This window comes from Poeciliopsis prolifica, unplaced genomic scaffold (genome assembly GCF_027474105.1).
Source record: "Poeciliopsis prolifica strain line A6 unplaced genomic scaffold, Auburn_PproV2 SCAFFOLD006, whole genome shotgun sequence".
In the NCBI taxonomy this organism is placed as follows: Eukaryota; Metazoa; Chordata; class Actinopteri; order Cyprinodontiformes; family Poeciliidae; genus Poeciliopsis; species Poeciliopsis prolifica.
In genome coordinates, this window is record NW_026562381.1 from 11,766,510 (window position 1) to 11,790,356 (window position 23,847).

The following is a 23,847-nucleotide window of genomic DNA, read 5'->3' on the forward strand; positions in this document are numbered from 1 at the left end:
ACTGGCCATCTACTGCAAGTGCAAGAACAATTTTGTTAAATCCATTATGGCAGGCAAACGAAAAAGCAACTCTGGAATATCCAGTCCCTCCTTCTACTCTTGCTTGTGAAAAAATATATTGTGACATCAATTAACCCCTTAAGACTGACGCTACGGATGTATTTTCCAAATAACAACTTTGTGTTTGGAGAAAATTACAACTGATCACCTTGGAAAAAAATCCAAGAAACAATCACTTTTTTATGCCTCAAGAAAATCAAAAGCACTTTGGAAAACAAATTCTGACACACAGGATCACAACTCATGCAGGAAAGGGCTAATAGAAATAGAAATTGTTTTTTGACATTAGAAGAATATCTGCAGACTTTTGCACATATTTGTAATGGAAATGCAACTTTTTTTAGTTTGTCCCCTTTCTTGTTTGATATGTTCAAGATGTGCAGATTTTTTTAACAAAATTAGGGAATGTTTAACATTCATTATTTGTGAGATCTACACGTAATATGCATTGATTATTAAGTGATTGTATTCAAAGTTAATACTTTTAACTCAAATCTGCAGACTGTTATTATAGAAATGCAGGAAAAATGTAAAAATTTGAGTCTAAAATGTGAGATTTTGTGAATAAACCCACAAATTCACTACATGGAGTGCTGCTGAACGCCACCATTTTTCCCCTCCTTTATCTTCCTCTCTCTCTCTCTCTTCCTCTCCTTCTCTCTTCTCTGTCCCATTTTCATTTCAGCTCTCGTATATAATCTGTGATGCCTCTGCTCCCTGAGTGTCTGGTCGCACTAAAACTTTTCCAACAAAGCAACGAGGGAAATTGCCTCCCAGTTTTCTACGGAGAATTAAACCTTTTTAAGAAATGTGAATTATTGATCGTAAGTGGATTTATTCTCCAGTCACTGTGTGAGTCTGCGCTGTGCTGCACTTCGTTTCTGTGCCAGCACATGTGCAACAGTATTAGTTTGTGAGGATGTTTACGCTGCGTGTTTTGGGGGCTTTGGAAAGAGGGGAATGTCGTCGAGTGTGACGTGTGTGTGTGTGTCAGGGTGTTGGGATGAGAGAGCGTTCCTGCTGTGGAGGAGTTTCAGCTGCACGATATTTTCTGCCTCGTGTAAAGTAGGAAAATTAGATGAAAATTCATCACACATTGAGAGGAAACATCAAGAACGAGTGAAATTAATGCCATCAACATGTTTAAGCCAAGTCAATGAAGCCATTTCATCCCCCCGACTTCTCTCTATTCCATGCATAATGTATCTTAATCTGATCTGAAGGCTTCCCTTTTAATGTTCCTCCAACCAAAGATGAAGCCTGTGAGTGTGAAATTTTGCTGGAATTAAAGTTTTAACATGACAGCTGGCTGAGGAGAATCCATGGCTCAGCTCCTCTTTTGGAAAGCAAAGCAGCTAAATAGACGGAGGGAAGAATGGAGAGCTGGAGAGGATGAAAAGAGGACACAGAAATGGAACGAGAGCGAAGAGGTTGGAGCAGCATGTCAGCGGAGAAAGTGGAGAAAGACAGACGGCAGGTTTACTTCATGACTGTTGCACTGGGAGTTTTATCTCACGCCCCAGCTTTGCGTCGTCACACGCTTTTTGCTTGTTTGCTCTGCGCCAGCTGGTGTTTGCCGGCGCTTCGGTGTAGCTCTACTTTCTGGGCGTTATCAGGGCCTGTCGGGCTCTTGTTAAAAGCCTTGGAAACAGTGTCACTGCTGGGGTTTCCAATTCAAACTACTGATGTAAATTATTTATTTTTTTTCTCGCTGAAATTGTAAATCTCCTTATACCGTAAGAGGATTGAACATGCTGGCTCCGCCTAAATAAATTACTGTGAAGAGGGGGAATGTCCCCAGTGCTAAGTTTTGCACCTGCAGTGAGTGTTTCATACAGAACAAAGATTAGTGTGGAAGAAAGGAGAAAGTTGACACAATGGCTTTCTTCTAGGCTCAAGGGGATGCTCTGGGTTTAAGAGAAAAGCAGAAAGTTAAGGCATGAGTGTGTTTTCTCACAAATTGAGTTGCTCGTCTGTAATTTGCATAGCAAGTGCTGTTAGCGTACAAGACCTGGTACTTTTGTAAACGGAGGCTAAATGAGCTGCACTCTGTAGATTTGTTCTCCTTTTCTGCACAAGCAGACCGCTCTACTGCGTTAGGTAGGTTCTCCTGTAAGGAAGAAGAACCAGCATCATAATTTTTTGATGCTATTATAAACTGTGACTGTGACATGGTTTGGTCGAAATACAGCAGAATTAAAGTGGAAAATCCGTTTTATAACCTGCCTGTGGTGCTGAGTTCCTCTGCAGCGGGGCTTGGGGAGAAACACTTGACTTGATAGGTTGCTGTTTTTTGAGTGATGTCTCAATAAGATCTAGAGAAACTCTTTCATGTGTTTATCTTTAGTCCAAATTAATCAGAACCAGAACGCTGCTGCTGGCGTTCTGACTAAAACCAGGAAGACAGAGAACATCACACCAGATCTAAAGTCCTTCACTGGCTCTCTGCAGCTCAGAGATTACACTTTAAAACACTGTTGTTAGTTTATAAATCACTGAACAGTTTAACAACACAACACACTAAAGATCTGCTGCTGTCATAGCAACCTCTCAGGTCTTCTGGTTCTGGTTCTGCTCTACATTAAAACCAGAACCAAACATAGAGAAGCAGCATTCAGCTTCTACGCACCACAAATCTGGAACAAACTTCCAGAAAACTGCAAAACAGCTGAAACACTTTTCCTTTAAATCTAGACTAAAACCGTTTAGAGTTGCTTGGAAACATAATAAGAAATTAAACATTAATTAACATATTTGATGTGTAACAACAGAAAAATGTAAAGCTTCTATTATTGACTGTGTTTTCTTGATTTAGTATTTTTGTGTTTTTATGATGTAAAACACAAAAATAACTGCCTTGTTGCTTAAATATAGTGTACAAATAAACCTGGTTTGACATTTTAGTAAACATTTTATTCTTCCAGAGAAGTTTTCAGAGCTTGTTTCTCGAGTTAATGGTCATAATAATAAATAGATTTTAAGTATTCAAAATATTTTAGCTGAAACACCAAATTTAGATCAAATTTTGAAATGGTGAAAAACAATTAATGTGATTTATTCGCTTCTAAACAAGAAACGCTTGGAAATCCGAATTGATTTAATTCATGTTAATATGTATTTTAAGCTGTGTTGCTTCCATTTGTGATTGACAAAACAATATGTAGTACATAATTTGATCCTCAAATATTTTATGGAAATTTATCATCATCGCCCGGTTGTTATTTTAAAATGTAACTAATTTTAGACTCTATTTGATGAGGTCATTTAAAGACAAAAGTTGGGCTCTGCCTTCACGACTCATCATTTTCCACTTCTATCCTTCAACTTAAAGACTGTTTTTATATTTTATTCTTCCTTCCCTCTGCAGGCGTTTATGGAGGATGTCAAGTCTCGCGGGCCCTTCATCTACTCGGTTTTGGAGTCAGCCCAGGCCTTTCTGGCTCAGCACCCCTTCCAGGAGCCCGAGGAGACCCTGACCGATGGAAAAGGTCTGCTCCCTTCATGCTATATGCCAACTGCTGTGCCAGCTGAAATGTCACACTCATTTTTCCCCTCAGAGTTTGTTTGATTAGGGCCCTTGCAGGTGAAATCCTTCATTAATTGTTATTAGCAGTGATCTGTTCTCTGGCGTCACACCAAGTTTAGGGAAACGGTCCGGGTCGGGACCAATTACCTCCGGTTTACCAGCTCTACAGCACCATCTGCTCAGATCAATAATGCAGTGTGTTTCACTATTTCTCCACTCCTATGTCCATTTCTTTTTTTTTTTTTTTTTGCCTCATTACCCATCTGCCCTGTTTTCATTAAACTTTTCCAACTCTTTTCTTTGCTATCACACTTTTCTTACCAATCATTGTAAAGCTTTGTCCTCCACACTCTTATTGCTTTCATATGTTGATGCTTTTATTGCTTTATTTACTTTTCTCTGTTTTCTGCAGAGGTGTCTCCCCGGCGACGGATTTTGAACGTGAGCCGATCTGTGTGGAAGCAGGCGAACGTGGCGAGTGACCTGTGGGAAAAACTGACCGCTCGCTGCGTGGACCGCCACAGGTCGGACGCTTCGTTCTCTCTCTACAAATAGATCCAAGATTAAAGTAATTTAAACTTTATTCTGATTTTCTGCTGTATTGCACTCAAAAATGATGAACTATTAAATCCCCACGAAATTAAAAGAATGTTCTGAAGGGCATAATTTTTCTCTTACTGTTTAATAATTTCTCCAACTTGCGTTTTTACCGCAACCATCTCTCAGCTTCTCAGTTAAAGTAATAAAAACCTCCCAATGTTTCAGGTCATTAAACTAATTCTACTGTGAGAAGAAAAATAATCTGAAAAAAAATTGTTTTCTAAACCAACCTAAAAGTAAAAGAGTAACTGCTTCTATGTTAATTGTCATTTTTCAAAGCTGTTTTATTTCACTGACCATATCAGGACCCGATTAGTGCAGAATTAAGAAATAATTTGCTGCAAATTGATGACACAGCCTGTCATTTTATTTTTCCTTTTTTCCGTCTTCCTATAGAATTACTCCACACTCTAAGAGCCGATCGTCATCCACTTTATATCTGTAAATACTCCTGATAAGTACATTTTTACAGTCTATAAAGATCCTACATGTTCAACTTCTTCATTGCAGATTCAACTATCTACTTCTGTTATAAGATATGTTTTAAATATTGTTTAAAATTGTTTGTTCTTTATGTTATGTTACAGGGATGTCCAAACTTTTTGCAAGCTGGGCCAAAATTGTTGACTCAAAAATAGTTGTGGGGCAAAAAAACCCTCCAAAAAACAAAAGAAAACTCTACCTAAAATCAGGCAAATCAGGTAGTTCAGTATCTCTTATAGCTCCAAGATGTGAAAGCGATTTTTGCGACGGTGTTTTACAGCCATTGTAGGTAGAAAAAAAGAGTAAATTGCCACCTTTCTAGAAAAAATACAAAAACAAAAACTGAGACAAGTCTCTGTGATTTACTGCATGTTTGCAATAGCCCAAAACTTTTCTTAGTTCAGATTTTAATTATAATTTAAACAAATCCTGCAGGCACATGGAGAGGACACTGGAGCGCCTTTTGCAGATCCAGGCAGCCATGGAGGAGCTGGCGGGGGCCCTGGAGCAGGCAGAGGGTGTGCGGGACGCCTGGGAGCCTGTTGGCGACCTCTTCATCGACTCTCTGCAGGACCACATTGACGCCACCAAGGTGGACACACACTGCTGAACTTAAACTCATACAAATCTGTTATACCTGTAGTCTAGTGCCTCTAAATAATGACAAATAAGCTTTTATACACCACAAATTTTAAAGTCGGCAAGTTTTTGTCAGCAATAGCACTGAAACGATATGTCCCGTATGAATATTTCAGATCTGTATCATGCAGTTCTGCTTCAAAATGTTTGTTTGCCTGCATAAATATGCCTGTCAGAGCAGCTACGATGTGACAGACGATGACAAGGACGCGCCGCTTCAAAATGACGCTGCGAGGCGGCGCGGGTTACGATCTTTCTCCGAGCAGAGGTTGTTAAACAAATGACAGGCCATTGGTTTAGTCATTATTGAGTGCCGAGTGCCGCTGCCGCCTGTAATTGCGTGGAACTGTTCATTATAACTGAGGACCCTTGAAAATCTTGTCACTGTTTGGACTCTTGTCACAGCCAGCACATGTTTGGGCCCAGTCTTCAGGGAAGGCTTGTCAGGTTTCCTCATCTCATGCTCACAGTGACACATGCACATATACATTCACCTACTGAAAGATGCTAAAATAAACCTGTGGCTTCTTTACAGGACTTGTTTTGACTCTTTAAACGCTGCTTTTTGACAGATACAGAAATAGCTGTAGGTTTGTTGTTGTATCTTTTCATCTTATGATGAAAACGACAAAACTGAGGATTTTCTTACATTATTTATTTCAGTTTTTGTCTGTTTGTCTGATAATAACAACATAAGGTGCTGAAATTTACATCTCATCTCTAACATGTAAACTAATCACATTTTGTCTCATCTTAACAAAAATAAATGTTTTTTGCATATTCCAATGTTAAAACACTGAAACACAGGAATAGAATCTCTAGATATCCTTATTCAAACCACTGATTCTCAATAAAATTTACATCAAATCATCCCTATGATTAATTTTTAATTTCATGTTGACTCTTAAATTTTCCATCCTTTGACTGGAACACCTTTTCCTACATTTGCTGTAGCTTTAAGTTTAAACAAACTTAAAGAATTTTTTAAAATGCTTTTCACTCTGTTATGACAGCTAAATTTGATCAATAACTGTCCCATAGTGGCTTTTTGTCTGTATTTGTGATCAATTCTCTCCTTACCTGGTTTGTCACTTTAAACAGCCATTTGAATTGGTACCGTTCTCTTAATTTCAGATAATTGACCAAGCAGTGATCCGTGAGATAATCAAAGCTTGAGATATTGTTTGATGATCTAACTCTTCTTTTATCGTCTCCACAGCTTCATTCCTGACTCGTCTGCTTTGTTTCTTGATCTTTACGCTGCTCATCGCTACACAATCCAACACAATTATGCACTGCTGTGTTGGTTCAAACTACCAATAAAAGATACTGAAGTTTGTGTTTGAGACGTAGGAAATTTGATTCAAATAGTGAAATATTTTTGCAAAGCTCTGTTATTTACTTGGAGCCGTTTCAGCCCCAGCAACATTTTCCAGCCTGTTAATTGTCTTCTAAATTATATATTATGTGAAGTTAAAGTTTTCCTCTTTTCACTTTTGCTTAATTTTCTTGGCTGACTTCTTTTAGGCTCAAGCCATGCAATCATGCTGAATATCAAATTGTACTTTGGACTTACAGTCAGACAGTCATAAAAACAATTTTTAAAACCGTGTATACTCTTTTGTCAGCCATTATTGGGTTTGCATAGATGTAATAATAGCACTGCTCTAAAATCTTCACATTGATCACAGAAGTAAATTGCTGCAAATTGATGACACAGCAGCAAGTCAAGATAAATTTGGAAATGAATAAAGGAATGAAGTGTTGCACTGTGTGGCTTTTCATCAATTTCTTTTAATCCAGATGATGAGTCCAGCCTCATTTTATTTCTCAGTATTTGCTGTCGTTGTAGAATAAAGGCACTTTGATGTTATTTAGAAAAGTGCTCCAGTAAGAGACTCGGTGTCTGTTTCACAACGAAGCTCTTTCGTTGAATTTGGGCTGAGAAACGGGTGTATAGGATGTCAAGTTAGAAGTGACATTTTGGAGATAGAGGTCAGAATAAGTCATAAAGCGATCAAACATGATCATGGCTTATATTGTAATATAATTATCTATCATAGACTCATTTATATAAAACCTAATACTAGATTATTTATATTTTTGGTTGTTATTCATGTGTTTCCTTTCTGCAGAGATGTTTCCTATTTGTTAAAGAAATGCCTTTTCGGTGCTATTCGTCTATTATGAATAGCTGCCAAAGTCCTCAAAATATTGAAGAAGAACATTTTGAAAAGACCTTCACAAAGCTTGAAGAAATATTGATCATGAATGCTTTAATAAAAGATTACAGGCAAACCTTGGCTCTTGGACAGGAGTCAGGGATAGTTTGAAGCAGTAATGAATGCCACTCTATTCTCCTTCCTTTCTGAACTTTCACAAATTACAGGCGTTTGTAACTTTAGCACCTGCAGAGCAGAGAGACATTAGCAAAAATTAAAATTCAAGTGGTGAACCAGTTTTTTTTCTTAGTTTAAATCAGCTTTGTTGTTTTAAAATGTTTCCAGACAAATTTATGAGCCGTCGGTTCTGTCGACCTTCTTTACTTTTATATCATTTATTCTGTTTCTTTTTGAGACCAGATGGTTTTCTTTTATTGTCTATTCATTTTTAGACATATATATATATGTAGTGATTTGCTTTGATTTCCAGACGTTAGCTCACTGTTGCTGTACAAAAGTTTGTGCAATGGAGAAATTAAAAAAATACTTTATTTGATTTGGTGGGCATAAGACTGACATGACACTGTCATAAACATGAAGAAGTCTTCACGAACAGTTATTGCTGTCATGAAGGTTCATCTGGGAAATAATTACACAACAATGGAACTTTTAATGCAACTTTGTATTAAAAGTGATCATCTTGCTGCAATTTTTGTTTTAAAGTGTCACCTTTAATTGACTTTGCATTAAAAGTGACTGTTTTAATAAAATGTTTGTCTTAAAGTGTGACCTGTAATTGAATTTGCTTTAAAAGTGTCATTATTTATTAAAGACTTCTTCATGTTTATGACAGTGTCATGCCAGTCTTATTCACACCCCTTCACATAAAGTGTTACCAAATCTTTTCTTTGATTAGCCAACATTTACATTTACATTTCTGATTATTATGTCCACTATGCCCCATTTTGTGCCTCTTTTTGTTCTCTTTTGGCTCCTGCAGTTGTTCAAGGAGGAACTCTCGCAGGTGAAGGAGGGCATGAAGCAGGTCAATGAGTTGGCCCACCAGCTGGCAATCTCTGATGTCCATTTGTCGATGGAGAACGCCCGGGCCCTGGAGCATCTCAACAGCAGATGGAAAGTGCTTCAGGTAGAGTTCATTGGCAAGTTTGATGCTACCAGCAGCACGTTTTCCTGCAGGATGTGCAGGTGTAATATCAGCCTCTGTCTGCCTTTCAGAATCTCAGACTTTCAACTCTTTCTCTAAATGTTAACTCTGTGAGAGGAATTCACAATGCAGCCCATTTTTGAAAATCTTTTGCATGTTCTTTTCTTTTTATGCTCTTTAAAGAAATTTGCACCATTTTTTTTGTATCAGTTCAGCTGGGGAAGAACTGATCGAAATAGAACAAAAGAACATTTCCCTCATTGAGATTATGATTTTTCTAACTAAAAAATATAGATTTTATGAAAGACAAGATTCTTTCTTAGATTTATTCAAAGATAAATAACGTTATTAAGAAATAAAAAAAAGTTTCTTTAGCTTCAGTTGCAGAATGCTGGATACATTTTCTGTCAAAATTACCATCTGATTTCAGCAGACAGTATTTTTCAAAGCTTGCAGAACTTAAAAACTCTGATCTGAGAATCCAGCTCTACTTGCTATGGCCGTAATGTACAGATAAACACAACAGCAGACTTTCTGCTACATGCATGCATAACAGCTAATCTATAGTTCTGGAAAAGAATGGAGAGCCCCCTGCACTGAACCCCACTGAAAACCTCCTGGTTATTCCACCAAATATTAACTTCTGAACTCTTCTTGAGTTAAAACATTAGTATTGTTGTTTCTAAATAAATATGAGCTTGTTTTCTTTGCATTATTTGAGGTTTGAAAGCACTGCATCTTTTTTTTATTTTGACTATTTCTCATTTTCTGCTAATAAATACAAAATTTTTGCTTGGAACTTCGGAAACATGTTGTCAGTAGTTCATAGAATAAAAGAGCAATGTTAATTTTTCTCAAACACACACCCATAAAGAGTAAAATCAGAGAAACTACCATATTTTCTGGACTATATCAGCAGAAGAACTGCCTTTACAAGTTGTTTGTTTTTCTTGAACAAAGTTAAACTTTTCAACCAAAGGAGAAACATCATCAGTACTATAATCAGATGAAGGGATAGACTTTGAAACACAAACTGTGTAAATATTATTACTCTTCATTTCAAATTCAATCATTAATTCTGTTGTAAAATGTTTTACTTTCTACCTCTTTTGCTAATTGCATGTTTTCTACTTGCTAAGATTTTTTCATTTGAATGTCAACTTCAAATGAAAAAGAGACAAAAAGAAAATCTTTTTTTTAATGTGATACTACTGTCTGCTTTTAGCATCAGGTTTTCCCTCTTGAACTGCACAGCATGTCATAACTTTGACTAATTTTTTGCACTTTGCACATATCTTTAATACTTCATGTTGCTGAGTGCTTCTGCTTTGGGGACCACAGTCGAGCTACGCGATAGTAATATTAACAGGCTGTTAAAAGCATGCATGGACTCTCTTTTAAGTCCTGCTTTGATAAAGATGAATTGAACTTTAGGAATTTCCATATAAAAATCTTCCTTTAGAGATTTGATTGGATTTTCAAGGTGAAAATTCAATCGCTTTTCTTTGTCAAAATCGAAAATGTTTTAGTTTTTAAAATCATACAGTTTTGTAGTGTTGCTACTGAGAGCGTAGATCTATTTTTGACAACAGATCATAAAATGCAAAAAATGTTAAAACAACAAAGTTGCAGCAGGGTGATACATGTCATAAAGCAGAAATAATCTAAAGGTGACTCTCCAGAATACCTAAGAGGAGCGATAAAAATTGATGTTTGCAGTAGAACTGTTTGCTTGAACGTGCACTTACAAATTGAGGGCAATACTCCATTGAATCTGAGGCACTTACCCTTAAAGCCTTTAAAACATTGAAGTGAACTTCCCCTCCACTCCCTGCTGAGCGGATTGGATGGATGCACTAGCAGGGAAATCTGCAGCGTTTTCAAGCATCAGCTGCATCCACTGTCAGCAGACTGTCTCTGCTCCTCCAAACACAATAAAACCCTCTCACCTTTCACCTGCTGTTAAAACATCCTGAAACGTTAGATAACCTTGATTAAATTATTCTTCACAGACTGAAATGTCAGCCAGTGCTTTTTTACTCTCTCTGCCTCTCTTTTCAGATAATAATCATTTAGAACCACTTGGAAAGTTTGTAGAAATTAATATCCCACCTCCCACTTTGCATCCTGACTTTCTTCAGCTTTCAAAGAGTTTTGGTAGCTCAAATTTGCCCATGTTTGATTTGCAACCCTTACAAATAAATCGACGTACTTATGTTCTGTAAGAAAGTCTTGGTCCACATGTTGAAAAAAACCCCTCCAGAACAGTTTCTCTGTCCTTTTTGGTTCAGATTCAAAAATCTTCGCAGCTGAACCATTAACATTTTGTAGAGACTCAGGGACTGTAGAGACTGCCTGAAGATGTCTTCATCACCTTTCAGCATTTCCTTAAAAAGTCCTTTGAGGCTGACATTTGTAGAGCTACAAAAATAGAACAAATTGAAAGTCTAATCCATTCATTCTCCATTTCCCTTTAAAGGAAAAAGACCTTTGAAACAGGTTGGCCCCTTCTTGCTTTTCTTCTCAGGTGATCTGTGTGCCTCAAGATAAAACCCTTTATAGCTTTTATTATTATGGTAAAAATGCTGTCTTGGATCTATATTTCCCAGCAGTTATGTATTTTTTTTTTCAAAACTTTCCATCGTTTTTTATCCCTTCTAAGATATAAACAGAAACTTTCCATTGGAAGGAAAGAAAGAAAAACTAATCCAAACTATTTGGACTATTTCTGAGTCATTTCCATGGGGTAATAAAGTCATTTGATAGTTTTGATTGTCTTTTTGTGTTGGTAATCTGGTTAATAAAGGTTAGTTTTCATGTGCAGTTCCATCTCACCCTTACACAAGCAAACATAAAAATGCAGTGAATAAATTGATTTTCAGTCAATTTTCTGCACCAAGGACTTCAGAACATATTGACACGTTTTTCCTGAGGCTCTTAAACTGTGTACCGTACTTTCCGGACTATTAGCCGCACCTGAATATAAGCCGCAGAAGCTAAATTGCATGATTTGTACATATACAAGCCGCACCGGACTATAAGCCGCAGGTTTTTTATGTTTAATTACGATATGGTTCGTGCACAGAGGGGATTGCTGGGAAAGAGGCAACTGTTTGGGGAAGCGCCTATTTATTAACATTTCAAAACAAGTTGCATATTTGCATACATTAACTGTTACAATTTAGTGCAATAGTAGCTCCCATTTATAAACATTTGAACAAACAAGTTGCATATTTGCATAACGTTTTCAACCATTTAGTGCAATAGTAGCTACAGAAGGTACAGAACATATAAAGCTACAACAACAAATAAAGTGCCTGTGACATGACAGTAAGTCTAAATTGCAGTAACACGGCTGCTTAAAATATACGGTTATCAGCCTACCAGAAAAGTTATTACCGTAACCCTCTTCTTCATCTTTGGTGAAGTACACGGCTGTAACCAGAAAAGTTCCCGTGCGCGCAGCTACTTGTGTGTTGAAGCAAATGTGACGTCAACATGGTGGATGGTAAATTCCATGGATTTAGGTATCCCCCTAGTGGCCGTTAGCTGCAATAATCCATAGATAAGCCGCACTGTTATATAAGCCACAGGGTCAAAAAATGGGGAAAAAGTCGCGGCTTATAGTCCGAAAATTACGGTATATATTTGGAATTTTACATTGACATTGGTGATTCCTGGGTGCTTTTGCTTATTGCGATGAAAACCAAATAATACATTTTCCCATGTTCCCTATGCGGCTCCGTAAAATTGTAATTGAATTTAAGGTGTTCCCCCCCAAAAAAAGTCATAGCTGTTTGTGTTTTTCTTGACACTTATAATTCTAAAAACACCTTGGAAATAAACACAGAAATAAATAAGCAGCTTGCTAAAGCAAATAGGATTACCCAGAAATAAAAAAGAAAAACTTTCTCAACGTTTTTGAGAAATGTTTCTCAACGTCAGGGAATTGGTGCGCTGCAGTCATAAAGGGATTGAGACCATCAGTAAAGATACTCAGGTATACTGTGACATTTGTTGATGCTCTGCTGGTTCCATCGGGTCCAATAAAAGATTCCTAACCCCATTACTAGTAAACTGAACCCCTGATACCATGCAGTATGACGGCTCACCTTTGACCTTAGCAAGGCAGTTTCATCCAGCTAATTGCCTTCTGTTTTTTTCTGCTTTTCTAACCCTGAGCGTAAAAGATGGCTCAAGGTGAAAATCTCTGTGGATTAAAAGTTTCTGAAATAGTGAGACGAGATCATCGGGCGCAAACAAAGTCACCTAAATCATCTTCTTTCTTCAGTTTGAACTTCAGCCAATCACCTTCAGCACGGCTAGATGCTGCCATTTCATTGGCTGAGTCATATTTATGTTAAATAATTAGCATTTTTGTTCCAGGTTGACTAGTAATCCTTTCTAGATCCATTTTTCCGTTCATTGTTTGCTAACAATCTGACCTACTTCCAGATGTGGGTAGAGTACCCAAAAAATACTCAAAAGTATTCATGTAAAAGTAGCGATACTTCAACATATTTGTATGCAGGTTTTTACTCAGGTAAGATTTCAAAGTATCCATCTAAGAAATTACTCAAGTACTGAGTAACTGATCAACCTATCAATCATTTAATATTTAAAAAGTTCAACATCAGATGGACCAAAATATGAAAGTGAAAACAAAATAGAAATGTGGCTCTTTAACTAGGTGAGGGATTTTTTCTCTTGAATATTATGAAGTAATTATTAGGTTTAAATTGCAACATTAAGTTAAAACTCACAATTTCAAATTAATTAGCTTAAAAACTATGTTTAGACAATTTAAATCAACTTCATGAATTTTAATTTCTGTGTTAAAACCAAAAGAATTTTCTTGCTGACATAAATTTAATTTTTTTTTTCAGTTAAACCACCTCCAAAAGAGTTACAACGCAGTTGAATCTTAAAAATACCAAATATATCAGAATTAAAACAAAAGCAAATATGATCCCAAACACATATTAACCACAAATTGTTATTTAAAACACAGGCTTCAGCTGATATTTATCTCAAAAAGATTTTCTTTTCCTCTACTCTTCCACTACTCTATGCGCTCCTAGGCCTGGCTCTTCATTTAATACAAAACCAACAAAAGTCCCAAAAAAAAGTCTTAAAATGATTCAAAAAAGTCTGAATGTATGGACTTGAGGTGGAAGAAATTTGATAGTGTTGTACAATATATTTCCAGTGGCAGCAGAATGAAGTCATTTTTCTCTTTGGTCAGTTCTGTTCTAATTGAGATATTAAATGTTTAATTGCTGCACCAGATTGATCACTATTAATTATGGTTTTTATTGCACTAGTGGAAGTCCTTGTCCAAATTTGTTTGCTAATATTTGCCGTTCACGGATAATTTAGTCATTTGTCTTCCTTATGCCTGGCTAAATTGCCTGTAAAGCAAATAGATTGTAGAACACAGCAAAGTTGGCAGTAACATCTCCCGGGCGCAACGACGGTGCTCTCCATTAGTCTAAAACAATTTAATTCAAGCTCTAGATTTTATTTTTGAATTTCTAGGTCTAATAGATGTTCACTGAAATCAGGTTCTTAGTTTTTAAGAGCATTGTCTATTTAATCTTTATCTTTTTCTCCTTCTATCTTTGTCTGGCTCGTCACTTCACAGTGAGTGGATTTACCTCCCATTGTTTGAGGAGGCTGACATGGATTCATGTGCCAAATCCAATACTTTTCATTTAAACTGGGATTAGACAGGCTAAATCTCATTTGGTGGGAAACCTACCAAATATTAAAGTTTTTTTTTTTTTTTAACTATGTCAAGCTTAATTCCGTCAACTCAGTCTCCGTAGTTATTGACGCAACATTTAACGCTTTCTCTCTGCAGCTCTCCACCACACGACTCTGCTGTCTGCTGTACTTTTCACATAACAAATACTTTTCTAATCTCTGTCTTCATTTTCTACCTGCTGCTTTCAGGAGCTGGAGAAAAAAAATCCCAAACAAATAAAACCCCAGCTAATTTTACATTCAGCAGTTGGCTAATAGAGACGAAGCAAGTAGCCTGTGTGCGTGTTTGTTTTCCAATTGTGGAGGCTTGTGATAGGGAGTGCAGAGCAGCAGGAGTGTCTTTGATTTAACTTTGTGTGTGTCTTTGTGTTTGTCCTCAGGGCTCCATTGAGGAGCGGCTGAAGCAGCTCCAGGATGCACACAGAGACTTTGGCCCTGGATCGCAGCACTTCCTCTCCAGTAAGGGTCCTCCTCTGCTATTTGAAGTTGGTGCCTTGTGTTGCAACAATCTGTGGCGTGCTGTGCCAAGGCACCACCTCAAAGAAAGTGGAAGCATGTATGTGTGTGGAGAGGAGGGAAGGGGTTAATACAATTAGAAGCTGCTCAGTGTGTGTGTGCATTTGGGTTAGAGGTGGAGCTGGGGAGCTTTGTTCATCTGCCGCACGTGGGCCTAATTTGATCAGAGATGCACATTTATAAATTCTGTCTCTTCTTCTACCTGCTGTTCTGCAGAGGATGAGGAGAGGCAGCAGGTTGTCTAAAAGTGATTTAAATTGAAAATCAAATGTGAAAGCTCGGTTTTGTGCGAAACACGGAAGTTTAAAAAATGTTTTTGCAAAAAGGTTTTTCAGACTCTGATTTCTGACAGACAATGATAGAGTGCTGTGGCTGAATAAATAAAAAAAATATATGTAATATTTATATATTTCATTTGAGTATTTACATCCTTTGCTGTCATTATTTTTAATGCCTTATCGCGTAAACGAGCTTATTCATGCGTGATTTTCATTTAATTTCTTGTTTAATGGAAACTTCTGAGTTGTGAAGTGGTGTTTTTTCAACTTTAGTTGAATATAGACAAAGATTTGTGCATATTTATAATGAAAATGTAGCTCTTAGGATGTTAGAAGTAACAAACAAAGGCGTGTAAACCAGCCTGTACCAACATTACTTTAGTCTATAAGAAGAAGACAGAAGGTTTAATGCATCAAAATGCACCAACATAACCCACCACTCAATTCTGCCTGATGAGTGGAGGAGCAACAACATGAGGCAGCATGTGAACGAGGCAAAGAAGTTATTCAGAAGGTTAAAAGGGTTTCCAATAAACAGGACGTTAGCGATGAAGGATGCTGATGTGTCTCCGTCCCAGGAGAGTCACAAATCATCTTTTTATGTTCCTAACTGACAGAAAGGTCAAATTTGACTTCTGTCTTTGGCTTAGACAATGGTTTGGTTTCCAGCAGTCCTCCAGACCTCCACCGCTACTATTCTGCAACTTTGAGATGAATCCCTCCTCCAGAACACATAAATCAACTGAATGGCTCGTTAGCAGGGCTGAGTGGCTGCTGATGAGGGAATTCAGCTCTTTGATTCAGGTGAGTTGGAGCAGGGAGCATCTGAAAGTTACAGGACAGAAACGTTCAAGGACTGGATGCATCTCTGAGTTAAAGTCTTGATTTTATAAATGTTTCAATATTTTACTGATCGAATCAGTAAATTATTATTATCAGTAGATTAAATCTGTAACTTGGGAGAAATATAAAGTGTTGACTCAGTCATCTATGGCCTCTTTTTGCAGATACAAATGTCTTTGTATCTGCAATTAATCAATTAAAAGTTTTATAATTTCCATTCTAATGAGTAATACTTTTGTTTACAGAGACATTATAATTGATTTGATTTATTGTGGTTGTATGCAGGTTTTAATTTCAGTTGTATTTATTGTTTTTGGTTGTTTAGTTTTATTTTGGATATTTACGATATCATCGTTAGTGCAGTGTTCTTCAGAAAATTAAAGTTTATTGTTCTTTGAGAGGGCGAACTTGCATTATAATGCCATTATTAATACATTAATTGAAAATGGTCTCAAACATATATAACAATATAATTGGTTATTTCAATAGTTACTGGGACAGTCTATCATCCATCAGCATTTGTTCTTGTGAAAGGCAATACATAAATATTAAAACTATAAAATCAGAAATGCTAAACTGTCTTTGCAGCAGCAGGAATAATTTTTCCTGAGCTGTTGTAAGTAAGAACTATTAGTTTGTTTTATAAATTTTAATTTTGAACCTTTATGTTAACACTATGCTAATCATATTTTACCTTTCAAACAAGCTCAAGTCATGTTTCTACTGGATTATTTGGAAATGTTTGCTGTTCGCTAAAGCAATAATGTCTCTACTGAACACATTTTTGCTTGTCTCATTTATAAAGAATTTGTTTTTCTTTAAACTTTGAACTAATAAATTATTGGCGATTATTCAAATTATTAACATCTGAGTAAAAATATTGACTGTTCTTACAAGTCATTCTGTAAAGCTGGTTACTCTGTCAAGGCAAGGTCAGTGTTGAAAACTTGACTGTGAAAAAAAACTTCTGCACCTTTAATGTATGGAGACACTGCTGAAAGCCTCTGGTTTACATAACCATTGTAACCATTGTTGCACTGTTTGTGCAACAATACAAAGAGTTTATACCTTCTGAATGTCTTTCAACCTTCAGTCTGTTTTATTGTTTTATTTATGTGAAAGACCGACACAGTGTCTTTCACAAAATACATTGTGAAAGACATGATGTCTTTCACAAGTGTTAGGAAAATAATAGAAGTTCTTATGAATAAAGTAAAAAAAACCAAAAACATTCTTCACATTGCATTTATGTTCAGTTCCCTCTGTAAAAGCACCTCTTACTGGATTTACAGCTGCTAGTTTTTAGGAGAGAATAAAATCTAAGTCATCATACTAGATGCAGAGTCTCTCAGTAATGTTCAGGTTTTGCTGTAAAGTCTCCGCAGATTTAACTTGGTCTGTCTAACGTACCATATTTTCCAGGCTAAAAGGCACACTTAAAAAGCCTTTAATTTTATAAAAGTAATCCGGACCCCTTCTATATTGTTCTGGAGTAAAACATTACCACTAATTAGTACAGACTGTTTCTGGTTGTGCTTACTGACCCCGAAGCGATTTTGGGTCGGAAGGTTTTACTTACACTGCGGCTGGAGAGTGACACGTCCTGTGCTTTGACTGACTGTTTTGTTTTGCTTAATCCTCTTTATATACTCTTAGTGCCGCCACCACCATGTGTCAGTAGAGGTTCAATTTTTTTACATATCGTTTGTGTCAAACTGCAAGCAAGATTATGACTTTCTTCCAACAGCAGCTTTCTTATTACAAAGGTCAGAGTTATGAACCTTATAACAAATAGTTATCCTGTTGAAAGATAATCGTACTGCGACGTACTAGGGTCATACTAGGGTCATACTATGGAAATAAAAACGATGTAATCACAAGAATAAAGCTACAATATTATGAGAGTAAAGTAAAAGTCAAACTCTATTTGTTCAATTCATTATTTGTGAAATGACACAAGGAATCAAATTATGTTTCTCACCATCTGGAAAACTAATAACTTAGACATCAGATAATAAATAAGAACACACAAGCTTGCAAGATTATGTTTTTACTCTTGCAATATAGTAACTTTATTTTAAAAGTAGACTGCTATCATATTTTTACACCTTTATTATTGTAATATTATGACTATTCTTGTAATTGTTTGTTTGTTTTATTATATTTTCTTATTACGGCCCTAGTTCTCCATCATATATTCCAAACCAAGCTGAAAAAGTGTGAAACACTTTGAGTTTATCTGAACCAGAGCATCTGCTAGGAGCATCCCAGCTGACCTTCACCATGATCTGACCTGCCAGACTGGAGTTCATTAAAAGCTTTGCTTTTTTTGCAGCTACTTTGCAGGAAATTTCATGTTGATATAAGATTTACAAAATGTTGTAAGGATTCCAGGAAATTAATTTAAAAAGAGAAAAGTTTAAAAATGACAAGCTTATCCAGTCTGTGAATGAACAGAATCCTGAATAATAGTAACCGGTTCTAAAAGGAAATGGTCAGGATATATTTTGGAAAGTTTATCCTTTTTAGAGCTAAACGGGAAATGAACTTCAAATCTGTCAGTGTTTACATAAATGACTTATAAACTTGGAGCTGCCTGGTTTTATTTATTCACTTGCCAATACATGTGTCCCTCACAGAGCTCTGGTATCAAAAACATCAAAACACTTTCTATAAAGAAATAATCTGCCAGTAGTTTCACACCGATATCAACAAATTATTGACTTTTAACCAATACCTTGCTTAAAAGTTGTCTATAAGTAATCATTTTGAATTATTTCAGGTGTACTAAGATATTGTCACACGAAACTAGAACAAAATATTTGATAATATTTTGTTATTTTGCCTTTAATAGTAGCACTTTCTATGAAGGGGTGTGCATAAAACTGATATGACAGAACTAATGTTGTAAATAAGAAGGAGCCTTCATGAATGTCCTCATAAAATGTCATTCAGTAAAGATTTACACTAATGATCCAAAGTTGCACTAAAAGTTTCATTAAATGCTATTAAAAGTGTCAATTTTGCATTATTCTCTAAATAAATACACTTTTAATGTGGAGTTGTACTAAACGTTGCACTTAAAGTGTCTTTATTTACTCTTTATGACAACAGCGGTAAACATTCATGAAGACTCCTTACGACAGGTGTTGTCAATCAGACCCGTTCAGATAAAGTGTTATCCAGGTAATTAACTTATACCTGTCCATAATGCTCTTCCTTTATCTATTCAGACCTTTACAGAAATACATTACCTCTGGTTTTACATCCTTAAGGTTAAAAACCCCAAAAAGCAGTTTGATTGTCCACATTTTGATTTTCCTAATCCAAACATTGGCTTTGTACAAGTGAACGAGGAAATTCTCCAGGGATCCTCTTTCACGACTCCCTGATCTATGACTGGACGCTAAACAAGCCGGCTCTCTGTGAGAACCTCGTTACACAATGAACTCGTTTCTCTGGCTTCACTGCGCCTGTTGTACAGGGCAGCAGCTCCGTTAGCAAAGGTCTGAATGGACACTGTGTCCAGACACGCTGTCAGGCGCACTGAGCACAGTTCATGCATGATGAGACCGCTCTCAAATTGATTTGCACCCCCGTCTCTCTGTTTGCCCAGGTTCAGTCCAGGTACCATGGGAGCGTGCCATCTCCCCAAACAAAGTGCCCTACTACATTAAGTAAGTGTTTGTGTTGTCCAGGTGAATGCACTTTTTCATGCCACGTTAAATGACTCTGTTAGATGATAATTTTAGTGCCAGATTCAGTGAAAAAACAAACAGAAATTGGTGTAATGATTTTTCTAATATTATGCAATTGATTTCCTCACATGCGTGTAGAAATGAGCTTTTCTTTGTTGATTAATTCTTCAGCCTCCTTGGTGATTTTGTGGAGATCAATAGACAATTTATTACAGTTCTGTTCACACATACAAGCCCCAGTTAGGTTTATAATTTATTCTGATAAAGTCTGGGCAGAGCTGGGTTGTAACTAGTTACATTTACACAATTACAGTTACCTGAATAACCTTTTTGAAAAACATGTATTTTCAGGAGCATTTTTACTACAAAGTACTCTTTTCTTTCCTTGAGTAATTTTATTATGAAGTAATTAAGTTAAATTTCTCTTACTTGAGTAATTTCTTGGATGGCCACTTTTTATTTTTACTTCATTAAACATATATTGAAGTAGTGATACTCTTTCTTGAGAACAATTTTGTGTACTTTGTCCACCTCTGATTGTAAAGATAAAAAAATCTGCGCGTATTTATGTAATTCACACAGCAATCGAACCAGCAATAAAAAAATCAGGATGCAACAGCGACAAAGTCAAATTTAAATTTATCACCAGAAATTTCATCTTGATTAGCTCTCTGCCAATTAATTGTTTGCCTGTGGAAATGACTAAGCCATGATCCCGATGTCGTCTTATTGGGGAATCACAAGAAAACGTTGTAGAACGACAACTTGTCAGTAAGATGTGACCTGCAGCAGAACCACCTGCTTTGAGCGAGTTAGAGGGCAGGAAGCACTGACAGACGAGCACAGAGGCGCTGCCCGAGGTGGACTTTCCATAGAGACAGACAGAAGTTAATATAGCAATAATATCCTGTTTAAAGTTCAGTGTGGATCAGTGTGTTTCAATACACATTGAAACAGTTTTTCTGTCAAAATGAATTAGACTTTCCCTGATTATCTGTATAAAGGCTCTGGAAATATGACAGATTCAATATATAAAACATAAATATGCTGAAGCAGAAGTTTCTTGTCTTTCTCTTGGTGTTACTGTAAATATTATTCAAATTTATTCAGTACTAGCCAATCAGAAAACAAAAAAGCTTTACCATCTGCAGGTGTTTTTTGCTTTGACGAAAGGTCATTGTCCAATCGATGTAAAAGATTTTTCTGCATCTCGTTAGTCAGGATCTCCGCTAGTTTCAGTGGACATTTAGACCCATGTTCCCATGCTGCTTTCAAAGCTGCAGGTGGACTTTAATTTTCAAGTTAAACCACCTTCAAATGTTTTACATTGTGGAGCAAACTTTCAAAAATCACTGAGTTCCTTTCAATTTAGACTAAAAACCTTTTTAAAGTAGCTTTTGTAACATAATAAATAAAATATAAAGCAACATTTTGACGTGTAAATGACGGCCCTTTGACATTTTAATGTTTCAGTTGCTGATTTTTATGTGTTTTTATAATGCCTTGTTGCTGAAATGTGCTACACAAATAAAATTTGATTTTGATGTCAAAAAGAAGATGCAGAAGAGACCTGGGATGAATACTTTTTCACATAACTGCATCTTTATTGAACTTTTAGTAGCACACATATTTGCTGAAATTTTCAAAGATCTCACCATAGTTTAAACGTTTATTGGTAAGTAGAAAAATAATGATTGTGATTGAGCAGAAACTACTGAGTTCTGTTTTTGCAAAGCACTCATTTATTTATCAGCTCATCTGATCGATACTACTTATCCTCATAGAAAGACTTTTTTTTAAAATAAATGAATTGTGTCGTAAATGTGTAATAGGTACATTTAGGCAGGTCTTTGAACAAAATCTGTTCATTTGCAACTGAACAAACATTTATGGGCTTAGTTCCTCTGTAGACTTGCAGTATTTATCTTGTTAATCATCTGCAACACAACCTTATTGGTCTTTGTTTAGCCTGCCAGTCAGTGCTTTATGGACTGTATTCCTATTCCGGTGGGGATGGGAGATGTATAGCATCTGAGTAGCTCTCTACTCGGCAGTAATCAATGAGCGCTTGTGCAGGTAGAATGATGATTCCAGCCCTGAGAGGCCCATGTTTCCTGGCAGACTTCCTGCTGTGGGGTTTCTCATTTATTCTGCTGCTCTTGTTCTTTTATTGGATCCATTTTGTAGATGATACATTTCCTGGATGTTCCCTTCAGAGGAAACTGCAGCCCAGAGTTTTGTTTTTTCTCGCAAAGACAGATATGAGTTGGATCGTGTTATATTTATAAGAGCAGCAGAGCAGTCATGTGTTGTAACTCTGATGTCTGAACATGAATCCCTTCATTATGTTTGACTCGTGTCTGGACTTTTCAGGCCTAAAATTTCTTGGCATGTTATTCAAAAAAGATTCACAAGTTACTTTTAACCATAAAACTGTGCAAACTGAAAGTAGGAAAATACATTTGCTTAAAGCTGCAGTATGTAACTTTTAAAGAAAAAGTATAGATGTTTTTTGTACATATTTATTGAAGCTGTCACTGTCATGATAGTATTTTATGCTCCTACCTTCTCCCAGTGCTCCCAGTGTTAACTAGAAACAATCAATCAGAATATGGAGGCGGATCTTAGAGCTGTCAGTCACTACAGTATGTGGCGCTGCTCTTTCTGAACTCTTCCTGAGTAAAACATTTGTATTGTTGTTTCTGAACAAATATGAACTTGTTTTCTTTAAAGTACTGCATCTTTTTTTTGATAAAAAAGTATCCCAATATGTTAAAAATGTGTCATCTTTTTTTGACATACTTTATGCAAATTATGTTTTATTGGCATAAAATAAAATTCCTCATTTTATGCAAATACAACATTTTTGCTTGACATGTCAGTGACATGTCAGTAGTTCATAGAATAAAAGAACAATTTTCATTCAACTAAATCATATAGCTATGAAAAGTAAAAATTTGTGAAACTGATCACTCTAAGTGATCGCTTCATTTTTTTCAATGGAAACACTTTTTTGCTTTGCATGAGTCACATGACCAAAAGCCGGATGTTACTACTGGCGAAAACAGCAAAGAAGAAGAAAACAAGAAGTAGGAAGTGGGTTATGGATTTTTTTATTTAATGTGCAGGTGGCTTCACCAGAGATCCCACAGCATCGCACAGTTCATAAAAGGTTTTGTCATTCGAATGTGTTGAATCCATAACTCTTTTGTAAAATCACCAAAATGCCACAAATGTAGACGGTTTCAAGAATAGGGAGTTTGTCGCTCCGCTGCCTGAAGATGGTTGATGATGAATGTTAGCTGCTGAAATATGATTATATCTCATGTAAATGTTTACATCCGTCACCTCCATAATTTTTAATGACTGATTGTATTAACAAGTCATTCACATGTGATTTTAATTTTCTTTCTTATTTAAAGGAAACACCACAGTTGCCAAATTGTGCTTTTTTTGACGTTAGCAGAATATAGACAAAGATTTGAGCACATTTGTAGTGGAAACGTAGCTACTATGTTCTGCTTTTCAGATCCCCCCCCTCTCTCATTTTTATTCTCACTCCTTTTGTGAGTTCCGCTTTGATCAGTGAGGTCGAAAAGAAAATGTTCTTCCATTTGTCCTTGCTACGTGAATCTATTTGCCTTTGTTATTTTCTCTTTCAGCCATCAGGCCCAGACAACATGCTGGGACCATCCAAAGATGACAGAGCTGTACCAGGCGCTGGGTGAGTGAAGAGACGAGCCGTCTTCACGCTCGTTCGTCTGAGACCTGGTCGGCCTGCAGAATTGCCCCCAAGTTTGGGTTTGGGCTGTTAAGGCCTTATCTCCCAGCTCATTAAGCGACCGCAACTCAATCACCTTGGGGGCTACATTTCTACTGTCATTAACCTATGAGGCCCAATTTGCCAGCGCTGTGATTGCTTCCCGCTTAGCCTCTAATTAATTGTGATTAAACGACATGATGCGCCTCATGGTTAATCTCGTCTGACACGGGGAGTTTGCAGGAATAGATACGCACACCGTCGCAGCTGGAACTGCATGTATACCAAAAAATGAGTGTGGCTAATGTTTCTATTACAATAAAGTGACTTCTGCAGCATGGTGATAAACAA

The 23,847-nt window shown here is 36.6% G+C and overlaps 1 protein-coding gene across 4 annotated transcripts in view; it reads left to right on the forward strand.

Annotated features, from left to right (window-relative positions):
- The window catches only part of LOC129360360 (dystrophin-related protein 2-like), a 74,799-nt gene that overhangs the window by 6,496 nt on the left and 44,456 nt on the right, over window positions 1-23,847 (forward strand). For all 4 annotated transcript variants that reach the window (XR_008606026.1, XM_055030531.1, XM_055030532.1 and 1 more), the window contains exons 2-8: window positions 3,428-3,548; window positions 3,999-4,110; window positions 5,105-5,261; window positions 8,471-8,617; window positions 14,782-14,860; window positions 19,655-19,715; window positions 23,399-23,460. Coding sequence is in view for 3 of the 4 variants with exons in the window: in XM_055030531.1 (XP_054886506.1) it covers window positions 3,428-3,548; window positions 3,999-4,110; window positions 5,105-5,261; window positions 8,471-8,617; window positions 14,782-14,860; window positions 19,655-19,715; window positions 23,399-23,460 (739 nt within the window). In the remaining variant the exon portion in view is untranslated. The remainder of the gene's footprint in view (window positions 1-3,427; window positions 3,549-3,998; window positions 4,111-5,104; window positions 5,262-8,470; window positions 8,618-14,781; window positions 14,861-19,654; window positions 19,716-23,398; window positions 23,461-23,847) is intronic.